At 50.8% G+C, this 13,479-nt stretch overlaps 1 protein-coding gene across 2 annotated transcripts; it reads right to left on the reverse strand.

The window, feature by feature from the left end:
* Positions 1–3,815: 3,815 nt before the first annotated feature.
* On the reverse strand, positions 3,816–13,479 carry LOC137929480 (transcription factor GATA-4-like). 2 transcript variants are annotated; one of them, XM_068772448.1, is made up of 8 exons: positions 13,104–13,479; positions 5,977–7,123; positions 5,692–5,884; positions 5,430–5,608; positions 5,214–5,345; positions 4,805–4,913; positions 4,619–4,718; positions 3,816–3,945 (listed from the first exon to the last, which is right to left on the reverse strand). In XM_068772448.1, the coding sequence occupies exons 2-8, from the start codon at positions 7,114–7,116 to the stop codon at positions 3,900–3,902; spliced, it is 1,899 nt and encodes a 632-aa protein (XP_068628549.1). In that variant the 5' UTR covers positions 7,117–7,123; positions 13,104–13,479; the 3' UTR covers positions 3,816–3,899. The 2 variants fall into 2 exon arrangements, with proteins under 2 accessions (XP_068628549.1, XP_068628550.1); XM_068772449.1 differs by lacking the exon at positions 4,619–4,718 and having other exon boundaries at positions 3,852–3,945.

Below are 13,479 nucleotides of genomic sequence, written 5' to 3' on the forward strand. Positions count from 1 at the left end.
GTGCACAAGGTCCGCTTTTGGTGAACAACAAAAGTTTATTTATTTATATAATATAAACAAAACAAGTTTGGTAGATCACATCTGATAGAAACTAGAATCGAACCGAGGTCACCTGTAACACAATCCTCAACCCTAATATCAAAGCTGAACTGAACTGGTTAAGCCTGAAACGAAGTGCTTTGAATCAACAAAATAGGACTTCGTGATCCACATCAGTTCCATGACCGGCCGAAAGCGAGGTTGTTAGGAACAAGCAAGAAACAAAGAGCCTGGGACTCACAGGTTCACAGCTTGAGTAGATTAGAATTGCTGCGATAGCGGAATAATAACAGAAGAGTTAAGTTGCCGAAAGTCTGATTATAACCCCGTGTCATTTCACGAGCCGGGCCCGCGTGCCCGCGCCGGTGCGCCTGGAACCGGACATCGCGCTCGCTGAACGAGGTCATTGTGTTGTGAAAGCATGTCCATAGTTCGTTGTGTACCGTTTTCAGAGGATGATGAATAAAATGTTAACCCTTTTAAACTGTAAGTCCCGCTGGCAGAGGGCGGTCGCGCTGTGTCCGGGGCGGGCGGCGGCGGGCGGCGGGCGCGCGCGATAAAGCGTCTCGGCCGTCGATATATTACCGGCGCGGCTATCGGCTAAATTGTCTCCTCGATAAGGCTGCGTGCGGGGCGGGGTAATGCTCGCGCGGTGTCGGGCGGCTAATGCGGGAGGCGCCGGCGGGCGCGGCGCTGCATTCCGGCCGCGCTCCTCCCGGCGGCTGCGGACGGCGCGCCTGCCTTATCGCGCGTCTCGATTTATTAAAGCGGGCCGGGCCGGGCCGAGCCGCGCCGGCGGCTGCTAAATTAGACTAATTTTTGACAGGTGTCCCGCCGGCGCCCAGAATGCTGCGACTGCTCGCTTATAAAGATCAATCAAACCAATGAGTACTTGTAGCCAACCTCACCAGGTGAACAGCACGGCGCCACCGCATGCGCGCCGCAGATGTATTGCGCAGAGTTTGCGGCGTAATAAGAATTCGCGAACGCGTTCAACACGCCTAAAAGACTGTTTTTACTAATTGAACTCTCTGCTGCCAACTGCCAACAATAACGCAACTTGCCAAAAGACTGCTCTAGAAAATTTTTGAATATATATGCGAAACCTTCACTCATATCCGATAACATGTGGTGCCGTTGACGTTTCCAGATATAAATACGATCATATCATCTTTTCAGCCGTGACATGTCCACTGCTGCCCTTCCCCGTAACTTGCAGGAGGCTTGCATACCCGCGGACGCACACTGACTCGCGGGCACGTTGCCTGACAAAATTGCGTTTGAGTCAGGATGCTAGAAAATTTTAAACGTACCGGAGATGTAGACCTAGCCCTATTATATTCTGTATTCTGTATATTGCTATTCACAAATGAAATTTGTCTGTACTTAGGTCCTCGCCTCCATATCGCAACCAACGCCTTGGGACGTTGTTAACAGTATAAAAGGATCAAAATCAATTCCTCCAAATGCGTGATTTTTCTTGTGCAGCAGGAAAACTGCACCCTCTAATGTCATCTCTCTCATGAACCTTAGAGATTAGAATACACATATGTAAAATAATGTTTTAGTGTTGAATTAACTGGCAACTCGCCGGTTCTGCCACCTGTGTAGAGCAACAGACAAGTCGCCAGAAAGGATAGTCGACAGGTACAGCATTTTGTGCGATCAATAAAAGATTTCTAACGTTTTAGCTTATCCTCAATCGTTGCTGCCGGTTGCCGGTTCTAGCGCGATACACTTATCGACTAAAATAGAATCAGCGGAGTCAGCGCCATCTACCGTCGCGTGCAGTTGAACTTTAATTTTCTCATTTCTTTACTACCATAACACAGGAACCGTCATGGCGCCATCTTAGTTTTCTCGTTGAAACAAACACTCAGTTTTCCTTGTTGATGTTTTTGCTGTTAGCCTTGCGGGCTTTCACAGCTTCGTCGGATACAGGGCTCGCGGGTCGAAGACCCGCGAGCTAAAATAGAAACAAACACTACTTTCATAAACACATATATATTGTAATTCATTAGAAGGTAACAGGACTTTGCTCCCAAAAATTAAAACCTCAGTCCAAGTAATATTTACTTATAAAAATACAGAAGACTCGCAGAATTGTTAATTCAATTCTATATTCGACCTCTCATATTTATTCATGAAAAACAGAAAGTTCCGTCGCTGTCGTCTAGATGCCGGCTAATAAATTTATTGAACTCTGCGCCCTCTATTGCTTAGTTATTGTAGTTTATAACAGAGGGCGCTGATTCGTACACAGTGCTTTGGATCTTAAACTTATAAATATAAGAAACTTTAATTGAAATACCGCCATCTATCGGCTGTTCATTACACTATTAGTTTTAGTACCAGCTCGAAGATGGCGCAACGTGTGCACAGAGAGTCGAATTTACGTTTATTTATATTGTGGCTTAGTCGTTCGTCAAACATTACTTGTATTATTATCTGACACTTGCTATTTTATATCATCGAAAGTATCATTTACTATATTTAAGGCAACAGACATAATACGTCTAGAAAAAATAATCCTGTTATTGTTTTAAAATATTGTTACATACATAAATATCGTGTCTGTAACAATCTGTTTCATCAGTAACACCAACAATGTCGTATTAAGCTGTAATGATAGTTCGCAAAGTTCAAAGTGATGTACAAATAAATAAAATAATCTGTTGGACACGAGATCAGGGTGTTATAATTCTTTTCATAAAAGTACAGGACAGTACGTACTGCATTGCGGGCTTCGACCTTTGTGGACATTATTTATGGCATTAATGCTTAAACACTCTGCGTATATGTTATTACATTCATGTGTTAACAGCAGAGGTCAGTGCTGGTAGGGTTTGGTACATGTGACTACAATCGAGTGAACTGTTGCAAGACGACTAAGAACACATTCGTCAAGGCACTGACGTGATGCTACAGATGTTGATGAGGTAACTCTTCACGTACTCTCTCTTATACTGGAGCACAGAACAGTCTGTAGTAAAGCAGAGTGGTAATTCGCTGTTTGGCTGTATCGCACCCAGCGGGTGAAGTAACTGATTAGCAGGATGGGCATACATTTGTTTATACTATCTGCTAGCAAGTATGTGTCAGATTTTTTCACTGTCTTGCAGAGAAGAATGTGTAGGCTCCAGGAGCGGTCGCTGCCCTCAAAGCCTGCGCGCGCCTCGCTGCCGCCCACTGGGTGCTCCTGCGGCTGCAGCCTGCCCCCCCCCCCCCCCCACCAACAGCCCGGTTGTAATAGTTTTTTAATACAAAAGATAAACAAAAATTCGTAATAATAACTTTTATTCAACTTTATTAACAAAATAAGTATACACTTTGTGATACCGATCCGATTATGTCGTCGCAAAAACACGTGCGCTCCGACTGCGCACACACAGTACAAGCATCCACACGTTCACACGCACCCGTATTATATTAAAAAAATAAAAAATAAATACAATAGTAAATTCGTCACAGCTTAATTATTATTGTTGTGCTGGCGCCGCGGGGGGCGCGCGGGGGGAGGTCCGCAGGAGCTGCTCCCTCCCCCCGCGCACTCCCGCGCGCACCTGCGTCCGTGCCATGAATAACTTTTCTATGTACAAGTCCACCAGCGCGGTTGCTGCATTGTTCCCGGTTGGGCCGTTGGCTCCAAGTCGTAACTAACATTATAAATAGGTTCTATTTGGTTTTACTTTGTAAACAACACGACAAGAATCGAAGCCGACGACTCTTTGCTTTCCTACTTAATCAGCTAACACTAGTGTACACACACAGCGCCGCCAGCGCGCAGCTCGGCCTCTCTGCAGCCGATGCGAGGACTCGGCAATGTGTTCGCAAGGCTCCGCGGCGCGGTGACGTCACGCTTAAGGCGGGCGGTAGTGCTGGGCGGGGCGCTCTAGCGCTGATAACCTGCAAGCAAAGGTCCCGATGCAGCCTGCGGCGTCTGCAACTATCTCGGCAGAGTGGAGCGCCGCCGGCAGATGGCGCTGACTGTCAAAGCGCTACCTCGATACAATACCGCCCTTCAAAGCGGCGAAACGAAACTGTGCGCGGCGAATCCTTTAACCATATCAGTTTCACAGGAATGAAGGGTGACGGCCCAAGATGTGGTTTAATCCCAAACCTTGGCGCCCAGTCGCTCCATGGTGCGCCTGCTTTAGCCACCTAAGCGCTGAGCGGCCTTTTGTTGGGTAGAATAAAATAACAGTCCAAGTATCAAGCTTCTCGAGGGAGCCGAGAAAATTAGTACCTGAAGAAGTTCAGCACAACAACCGCAGATAGGGTGAATATGTTAATACCAAATGGCAAAGGGAGTTTGGGAGCAGAATAAAAAAATAATGACAAGGTTTTTGAGAGGTTAAAGTATATACACCAATACCCGTGCGAGAAGAAGTCGAGAAAAAGAGCCCCGTGTTAAGAAAAGCGGTTAGTGAACCGATTAAGATAAGAATACAGGCGAGAGGAGTAATTGGCAACAGTATAGCAGTAGTGGTTTGGGTGGCGTGCAATGCAGGGGGCGTGCGGGGCGTGCGAGGCATGCGGGGCGGTGGGGCTGCGGAGCTGCCGGGGCGTGGGTACTCACGCGTCGCTGTGGCGCGCAGCGGGTAGCAGCAGCAGCGGGCCCGCCGCGCCCTCCACGGCCGCGTACAGCGGCGGCAGCACCTTGTGCGAGTGTGCCTCCGCTGCGGACACACACACGTTAGCGCTGGCGTGGAGGAGCGGGGCGGGTGGGGGAGGAGGGGGGCTAGGACGAGACGTCGCTACGCACCTGCCAGTCCTCCGCCGGGGCGCGGAACGCCGTGCCCGCCGCCCATGCTCTTCGGCTTCCGCTTCCGCGTCTGGATGCCGTCCTTCTTCATGCTGAGCGGCCGATTGACCTGCACACACGCACACGCCTTGTCAGTCTGCGTCACGCGCGACACTTCGCGTCACCATTGGGGAACCCCTTGTAATCTCGGTGCGCGCCCCCTATCATCCTTCAAACAAGCGTATCTACTAGCGAGGAGATAATTGATAAAAGATTATTTATCTCATTATGAATATTCGCGGTGATAATTCCTATCGGTCGCGGCCCGCGTTTATCTCGCGAGATTAGATGAGACCCCGTGTTTTGATTTTTTGTGCGGGCCCGGTGTTTGCCGAGGAGTTCCCCGATAACCGCAGCGCTCGCGACTCACGTTGTGCAGCTTGTAGTAGAGGCCGCAGGCGTTGCACACGGGCTCGCCGTTGTTGTTGCGGCGCCACAGCGTGGTGTTGGACGTGCGGCAGTTGGCGCAGCTCACGCCCACGCGCCGGCTGCCGTTCGAGGGCTGCAACAAAGCGCGCCGCGTGAGAGTCTGCCGGTGCAGCGGCTGTGTGTGTGCATGTGTGTGCATGTAAGTGTCCGGCCCTACCAACGCCTGCTGAGGTTTCGCCTTCTGCCCCTTGAGCGGCGGCCGGTTGACGCCGTTGATGCGCGTGTAGAGGCCGCACGCGTTGCACAGGTAGTGGCCGGTGCCGTCGCGGCGCCACAGCGGCGTGGTGGCCGCCGCGCAATTGACGCACTCCTTCACCTCGCCCATGCCCGCCATGCCTGCGCACACGTCACATGTCACTACCTGACCCGGTAGCTCTCCGCGCTGCGAATACAGGTGAAACCTGGAGCACAAATCTCACCAGGATCGAACCCGTCGTCGATTGGCAGCAGGTTGTGCGCCGGCCAGGCCTGCGCGGGAGCCGCGTACCCCTCCACCAACAGCCCCCCCTCGTAGCCCGACACCGGCACGTACTCCACACCCGCGCCCTGCCCCAGGTAGTGCTCGCCGCCCACCTTGTACTGCACCGCGTTGCCGTGCGTGTACAGAGTCACCTGTCGAGACAAAATCGTTGGTTTCATCATCATTCATTTTTAAGAACCAAAATGTCGCGTTCACCAGCGGGCGTGCCGGCAACGCGCCTCACCTGCTGCGAGTTGGGGCTGGCCGGCGCCTCGTATACGGCCTGCGACTGCGGTACCACGGAACCGTACAGCACATGCGCGCCGCGTGGGCCCAGCGATGATGACGACAGCGTCGGGTCGCTGCGGTACAGCAGCTGCCCCGGGGGCGACTCGTCACCGCGCGCGCCTCCCGCACCGCCTCCGCCAGTGCCCGCGCCTGCTCCGCCGCCGTATAGCGTGAGCAGCTCTTTGGCTGGCGCGCCGTACGCGCCGTACGCGCCGCTCGCTGCGTACTGCGGGCTCTGGCCGGCGTACGCGTAGCCGCCGTGCACCGAGGTGACGGGCTGCAAGCTTGCGTAGGTGGTAGGGCGCGGATCGGCGTCGCCGCGCGTCTCGTACTTCACGGGCTGGTACGCCACGCCCACGGCTTGCTGATTGCCGAGCGATGTACTCTGGATCATCTCGAGCGCCGTGGTCGCCTGCTCGCCCAACGCCACGGCGTATTGGCGCGCCTCCGCGTCGCCGGGCGCGTACACCTGCAGCTGCTCGCCCTTGTCCTTGTGCAGGAAGGCGTCGTGCGGCTGCGCGTCCGGCTCGCCGTCGGTCGCCAGCAACAGGTGCGGCGCGCCGTAGCGCAGCGCCGCGCCGCGCCCGTACGCGCTTCGCGCAGCCCCGCGCGCCAGCTGTGCCGCGCGCTTGTCGTGCGGCGCGCCGCCCCCGGGCGGGGCGGGCGACGCAAGCGTGCGGTATGGTTCCTGTTTAAATGCCAGGTAGCGCGCGGTCTCCGCCTCCGCCAGCCGCAACCGCTCTTCGTCGTAGGCGTGATGCGTTGCGCGGCCCTCTGCGCTCTCCTCGAGTTTGGGTGCGTAGTGCAGTTGGCGGTCGGCATCGAGCGCGGGCTCCGGTGGCTCGTCCTTGACGCCGTCGTCGGGCGGCAGGTCGGCGGCGTCGGCGATGTGCCCCGCCGCGGTGATGGTGCGCAGCGCGCGGCGCGACGTGATCACGGAGTGTGGCTCGCCGGCGGGCGCGCCCTCCGGCCCCGCGCGCTCTTCGCTCTTGACGAGCTGCAGCGCCTCGTCGGGCCGCGCACCCTCCGCTCCCTCCGCGCCCTCCGCGCCCTGCTCGCCGTCTCCCGCGCGTGTCAGCGACGTCACGTTCTCCATCACGGCGCTGCGACCAAAGGTAATTTTCAAATTTGGAAACGATAACACGGTTTCAAGAACTAGCGTCGGAAGGACGCGGTCGTTGGCGGTGTTTGCGCTGAGCAAACAGCGGCTCGCCCGGAGCGGAAGAGCGGCGCGCTCGCGACGGGTTCAACAGCCGGCGCCGGCGCCTCCCGTCCTCCGCCCTCCCCGCACTACGGCACGGCACTCGGCGCGTCGCCTGTCTCTCCACGTCGAACACCTATTCACATCTAAATTAATTACTAATAGAATCCAGCCGGCGAGCCCCGACCACCAGTTCGTAGATGTTGTTTGCGGGTCCGGGCTGCGCCGGGACCACAGAGCGAAGCTCACGGGGCCCTTATATTTCGTCGCTGCGACCGTGAGTTGGTGGTTCGCGCCGCGCCGCAGCGCGTCGGGCTGTTGGCGCGGAGGTTCTCGCGGAGGCAGCGCGGCGGCGCGAGGCAGCGCATTGTGCGCTCTCGCGCGCTTGCGTTACGGTTTCTTTCGACTTTCCGCGGCCTGGCCGGATACGTGCGCGCGGTTTGAGGACATGCGCCGCGGCAACAGAGCTCAATTCGCGCCGGCGCGCGCGCGCACTCGTTTATGACGCCGTGTTTGCTCAGCACACTGATCCGGCGATAACCACACCGGGCCCTACATCTTGCGATAACGTGTGTATTATTAAAAATATTTATCGTCGACGTTGCAGCGCGAGGAGGGCGCGGGGGGGGGGGGCGCCCGCGAGCCTTGCTGGCTCCGCGACGAGGCGAGTGTCCAAGCGGATGCGGCACACGATCGCCGCGAACTTGCAGGCGGTCACCGCTGTTCGGACAGCCTTCGACCCGCTGTGCGGCATCCCGATCAAAGAGAGGTGTGCGACGTCACCTGCCTTCGCGTGCAGTCGGAGCGCGCACAAACCCGCAACGTGTCTACATTCGCTTATCCGTATTAGCATCCAGTCAGGACCGTACATAGCGATCACTTGTCTCCATCAGAAGAGCGCCAAAGGTACGCAGTCTGATGGAAACTAGACTCAAACTGAAGTGTCGAATAACGACACGCTTCAACTTAAAATATGTAACTACAAGAATGTAAATAAGGTAGAGTTATGCGATTTGAAAGAAAGCTTGCAACAAAGTCAATCGGGTTTGTTTTTATAATCACTTCGGCAAATTTTTCACAAGCTATACTATTTTAAAAAAAATCCTTTGAACTGTAGTCAGGTTGCTTTACGAAATTGTGTTGTGTAAACTTGCTTGTTGTTCTGTACATAATTTTCCGCGCTATCGTCGGACGAATTTGCGGTAACTTTACGCAGCTGTCCACAAAAGTTAGTAATTTTATGTAATGGGGAGAAAAATATCACATGTTCGTCTGTATTACTAGTGCTAACCTTATGTATGTGTATATTTGTAAATATTCCTTGGTACGTAAATTCAAGAAACCCAAACAATGTCTCTAGTAACAGTTTTATAAACTGCTTGAACTACCAACTTCTGCTGCACAAATATTGTGTCGCTGCCGTATTGCTCCTTGTTAGTAGCTCGCGGGACACGGAGCTGTGCAAGTTACTAAACTAATGCATATCGCAATCCTTCCTCTGTATCTACTGCAGCGCAGCGCTGCTTTTTTATTCCTTCCACTGACCACTTTGTGGAGCTATGGAGGAACTCGAGCATTCCTACCCATTGGTAATACTTACAAGGGAAGCTTGCATACTGAGAAATGGGATGTTTTACACTGATAAGATTTTAAATTGCAGAAATCCACAGGAACTGCGACTGTGACCGCTTTGTACACAAAATGTGTGACTTGCGAGCAGTCCTTTGGTCGTCGCGGGGACGCAACGTTGAGATGATTATTGAACTTGCGCAACATTTTTCGTAATGCGGAGCGGTGGCAGAATTGAGTCGAAATTTTTGCGTAATCGCGGGCATTTATTTACGCAATTCACTAACTAAAGTAAATGGTTTCGTACGCTGCCCTGGCCACGGCGACCTGATCTACTAATGAAAACTGTTTTTTCACTCTTTCTAAGGTCTTTTCCCAATCCAACTTGAAAACGCTGAAGCTATCAGTGTCACGTAGGCGGGGCACTCTACCTGCCTTCGTTCGTGGTTTGGCTGCTATGAATAATATTTTTCTCCTTACTAAACGACAATATGTATCCAAAAAACTCGCGAGCTTGGAATATACCGTAGCAGAACATCGCCGACGGATATGACGTTTAAACAGACAGTTTTAGAAATATAAGAGTTCAACGAATATTTACTTTAAAATACATCCACGCGCACGGCACCGTGAACATCCATACAAATAAAATTCAGTGAGACGATGTTTGTTCTAGATAAAATTTTAAGTGTGATTTGTGACTTAAAAATATAATTTTTGGCTAACAGGGACTATACTGATTTTCCGTTGTCGGCGGCACTTGCAGCGCTCCGCGCGTGCTCCTCCTAAACACGAACGTTAGTAAGAAGGCGAGAGTGTCTCGGTTGAGCGGTTACGTAGATTTTTCACCTGATTACAAGGCTGCCTAGTTTGAAGCAGACACTGCATCCCGGGCCCCGGGATTCTAGAAAGAGGTCCCAAGCTGTCGTATTTAAAGGCGCCCAAGTGAACCGAACCTACTAGACTGCAATTATTTTCTATTGTTAGTTTATGTAACACTAGACATTGCTATGAGATAGCGGTTTCACATAATAACCGACTGCGCTCAACTACTCTTTTCTCCTCTACTTTTCCGGTGATCACCTCTTCGTCGATCAACCACGGGTTGTCGTTCGTCCTCGTAGCAATAAGTCCGAATTATTAAAACACTCGTTTGAGGCAGACGATGAGGCCTTGCAGTGATGTAACGGTAATATAAGTAATTGTATTAATTATTCCACGCAGGAAAATTCATTAATTCATGTTCAGTAAGGTGCTGCGCTGTTGATGCTTCGACCTGTCACAGCTTCACTCAACTCAGCACTGGCCGAGCATCGATTTCGCTACTTCAACAAATTAATATTTATATATTTACGTGCAACTTGAAAGCTGTAGTGGCTGCGACCACAATGCGGACCGACAGCATAACGAAGGTTGTCGTTGGACGCGGGACTTGATTTTTCTTTTGCCTTACAGTGGACGCCTATGGGCTAACATGTAATGATGATAATAATTAGGAAGCGATAATAATACGCACATAGAAAAATAAAACATCTTCCATTCCAGCACGGAATAGTCCGACTGGGCCGCTCCGTTGGTATATAGAAACCGCAGAATACAACCCTCAAACGTATGTTTATTTGCATTTTATTTTTATAAAAAATAAATGTTTCAGTGAAAAAAATTAGTTAAATATACAAGGACGAAGCGTCATCTGAGTAAAATTATAAAGTATTGTATGTGATTATATATGATTTTCAATTCGGCACGGCTCCGGCGAGCAGCAAGACGCAAGCGCGTCAATTCATTCTTTACTTAAACTTTATTTGGCCGCATTTAATCTCCTTCCCGCGCAATTGTTTACAATTGGCGCAAATTAATTATCTTCATACATACAACACAATCAGTTTCCTTTCCGCGCCATAACTAGTGAACTTTATCGATTTCATTCATCTTTTGTATAAGTTTAGTGATAATTTATAGAAGGTTTTATGGTAATTACAATTCCCCGCGCGGCTTGCATTTGCAAAATCGCAGGAAAGTCGCCCAATATTTGTAGCTTCTTTGTAAAAAATCTATGATTTTTGATAATTTTACGATGAAGGTAGAAATTATTATTTAGGTACCGGAAAATACATTTTTTAAATTTGGCACGGAACTTTAGAGTTGACTTTTGTTCGAAACTTAGGTTCGACTTGAGCATGCTGAGCTGATATGGAGCAACTTGTCTCGGGTCAGTATGTAGCCGTGTATCTGGAGTCTGTATATGGATTTCTTCGATGTGGGCAACGGTGTTCGCTGTTACTGTGCAGTCTCATCTAATGCTTCCAAATTGTTTTATGACAAATTTTAAAAGTTAATTTTAAAAAACTTGTGAAAAGATACTATTGCAGTGTGTAAGATTTTTTAAAATGATAATACAGTTTGGAATAAATAGCTCCGCTATTGTATTAAGGATTTTGTACAAGTGACAACAAAAACTCGTCTGAATTCGTTGCGGACTCTTTTCTGATTAGGGAGCGTTCAGAACTAACCGTAGCTTTAAGATGAACGATACCATCTAAGGGAAGTTCAGTCTAATTCTAGTTCCCGTCGAATTGGGCTCTCCTGGCTCTCGTGTCGCCCACAAGAAGTGATTGTAAATAATGTGGATAACTAATAAATAAATGACGCACGCGCGAGAACAAACGGACCAGATTCACGAATATATTTCAACAAAACTAAACACAGACCTCGGGCAAGAACATGAATTAGAAGTCAATTTAATGAGATAAGAAAAGGATCAATATTAAGCCACTTCCGCACATGCAGTGGTAGTCATGCAATAAAGTGCACCGCCCGCCAGCCCGCTGATAAATGCATATGCGGCAAACAATGCGAATCACACAACCGCTACCGTCAAATTACATTCGGCTAAATATTGGTCGTTTTCTTACTTAGGATGGACTTCCGTGAGGTAACGCCTGATTACATTAAATATTGAATGAGATTCCGAGCGGCGACTCAGCGGCACAGAGCTTGGACATGACGGCGCGTGCCCGCGCTACACGCAGAGCTGAACATGGACGCGTCTGACCCGCGCACACTTGCGCCGCGAGCCCCGGGCTCGGGGAACTGCTCGACATTCGCTGCGACGGCGAACAACTTAAATAGTGATCTGCCTCGCCGTCGAGTTCGTGCTCATGTACACTCCCTTACCACTACAGTCCCCGTAGTTGCGATGTCCGGCTAGGCAGCGAACACTCTACTACATGAGCTCCCAATTGTAAAGAATTCGGGCAAGGGACCAAGCATCGAATCCTAATCAATCACAACAGCCGACACGAGAAGTCGAAACATTTGTCTGAGCTGCAAATGAACTGGACTGGTCGTATGTTCCGGCAGTAAGACGTATCATAGCGCTAGAGATACTTGGCTCTGTGAGTCAACAATACGAGACTGTTCTAGAGACTGTCCTAGATTCCAGGTCTAATGCAACAGCTACACACGAAATACGGAAATCACCGAGTTACACGTATCTTAAGCACTACAGACCACCGACCACGTCGGCCACGCAGGCGGAGAGAAGCTCTGCAGGGATACACTTCATCGCCAACAAGTTTACCGTGGTTCCCTTAGTTTTCGTTTCAGTAACAAATAAATTATCTAACTGTTCTGTAGCGGACTCATGAACATGAGTCAGTTTTCTTAGAAACTATAAATGTAATGATGAAGTGCCGCGAGAAATAAAGGACGGAATGGAACCTCAGCGACCGGAAGACCTAAACCCGGAGGCGGCTCCGGCGAGACTTACAGAGACTCAGACACAGCCGATCAGAGTTTAGGGGGCAGCGACGCCAGAGGCTCTTTGAAATTCACATCAAAATAAATCTGTCCCGCATGAATAAACATAATCACAGTCGCAGGTGACACCTGCACCAACGCGCGGACAACTTCCACTGGTGGTCGACGAAACGAGACTCTGCCCCGTGGGCCCACGGTTTTGTTTAAGACACGTTTATTGCTATTAAGAAACTTGCATTTTGTGCTCCGCCGTAGGAACGGGTAAAACAAGTCATTGGACAAAGAAGCTGGAGAGCGTGTTCTTTACCCGAACCCCAATTGAAGCTAAAGGAATGTCTGCTGAAGCAAAACGTTCGAAAAAGTTACCTGTGTGTAGCTGTGTGTAGCTGTGTGTAGTTCTGTACTCGACCAAGAATGAACTCAGCTGAAATGAAAATGGACAATGGAAACACAAACAAGCAGCTAAAGAAATTATTGAATCTGTCCCGAATTGGCAATTTTGTGTTTTCGTACCCTGGGCCGCTGCGCCGCGTGCCGGGAGAGTCACTCACCGATTGCAGGCGCTCGTGCTGGCTCACACACTTGGCGCTCGTCTCCGCGGCGCTGGCAACGAGGGTCTGCTGCCACGCTCGTGACTAAAGTTTGTTACGACCACAGTCAGGTCTACACGCCACTACACGGAACCTTGTACCACGTTGTCTGTCTAGTTAGAACTCAAAGAAATATCCGCAAAGAACTTTGTGCTCGGAAAGTGTCAGCTCTCTCGACTGAAGTCCAAGAGACCCGCGACGGAGTCCGCGCTGGCGAGCGGCGCGGTCAGGGGACCGAGTTCGGCCCCAGAGCCCGCTGGCGGTCGGAGCGGCGGTCGCGAGCGGCGCAGAGTGTCGGAGGTCCGGGCGCGCGCACGTACGCTCGCGGCTCGGGGGA

This window comes from Battus philenor, unplaced genomic scaffold, assembly GCF_028537555.1.
Source record: "Battus philenor isolate CCGP_79_NKW_IND1 unplaced genomic scaffold, ilBatPhil1.0.hap1 SCAF_5, whole genome shotgun sequence".
Lineage (NCBI taxonomy): Eukaryota > Metazoa > Arthropoda > Insecta > Lepidoptera > Papilionidae > Battus > Battus philenor.

Bases quoted from the DNA above. Each gene is read 5' to 3' on its own strand.
- LOC137929480 (XM_068772448.1), bottom strand. From the start codon at position 7,116: ATGGAGAACGTGACGTCGCTGACACGCGCGGGAGACGGCGAGCAGGGC. The intron at 4,914-5,213 runs GTGAGTCGCGAG...GCGTGTGTGCAG, and splicing joins TCTACTACAAGCTGCACAAC to GTCAATCGGCCGCTCAGCAT. The intron at 3,946-4,618 runs GTGAGTACCCAC...CTTTGCTTGCAG, and splicing joins GCTGCGCGCCACAGCGACGC to GTTATCAGCGCTAGAGCGCC.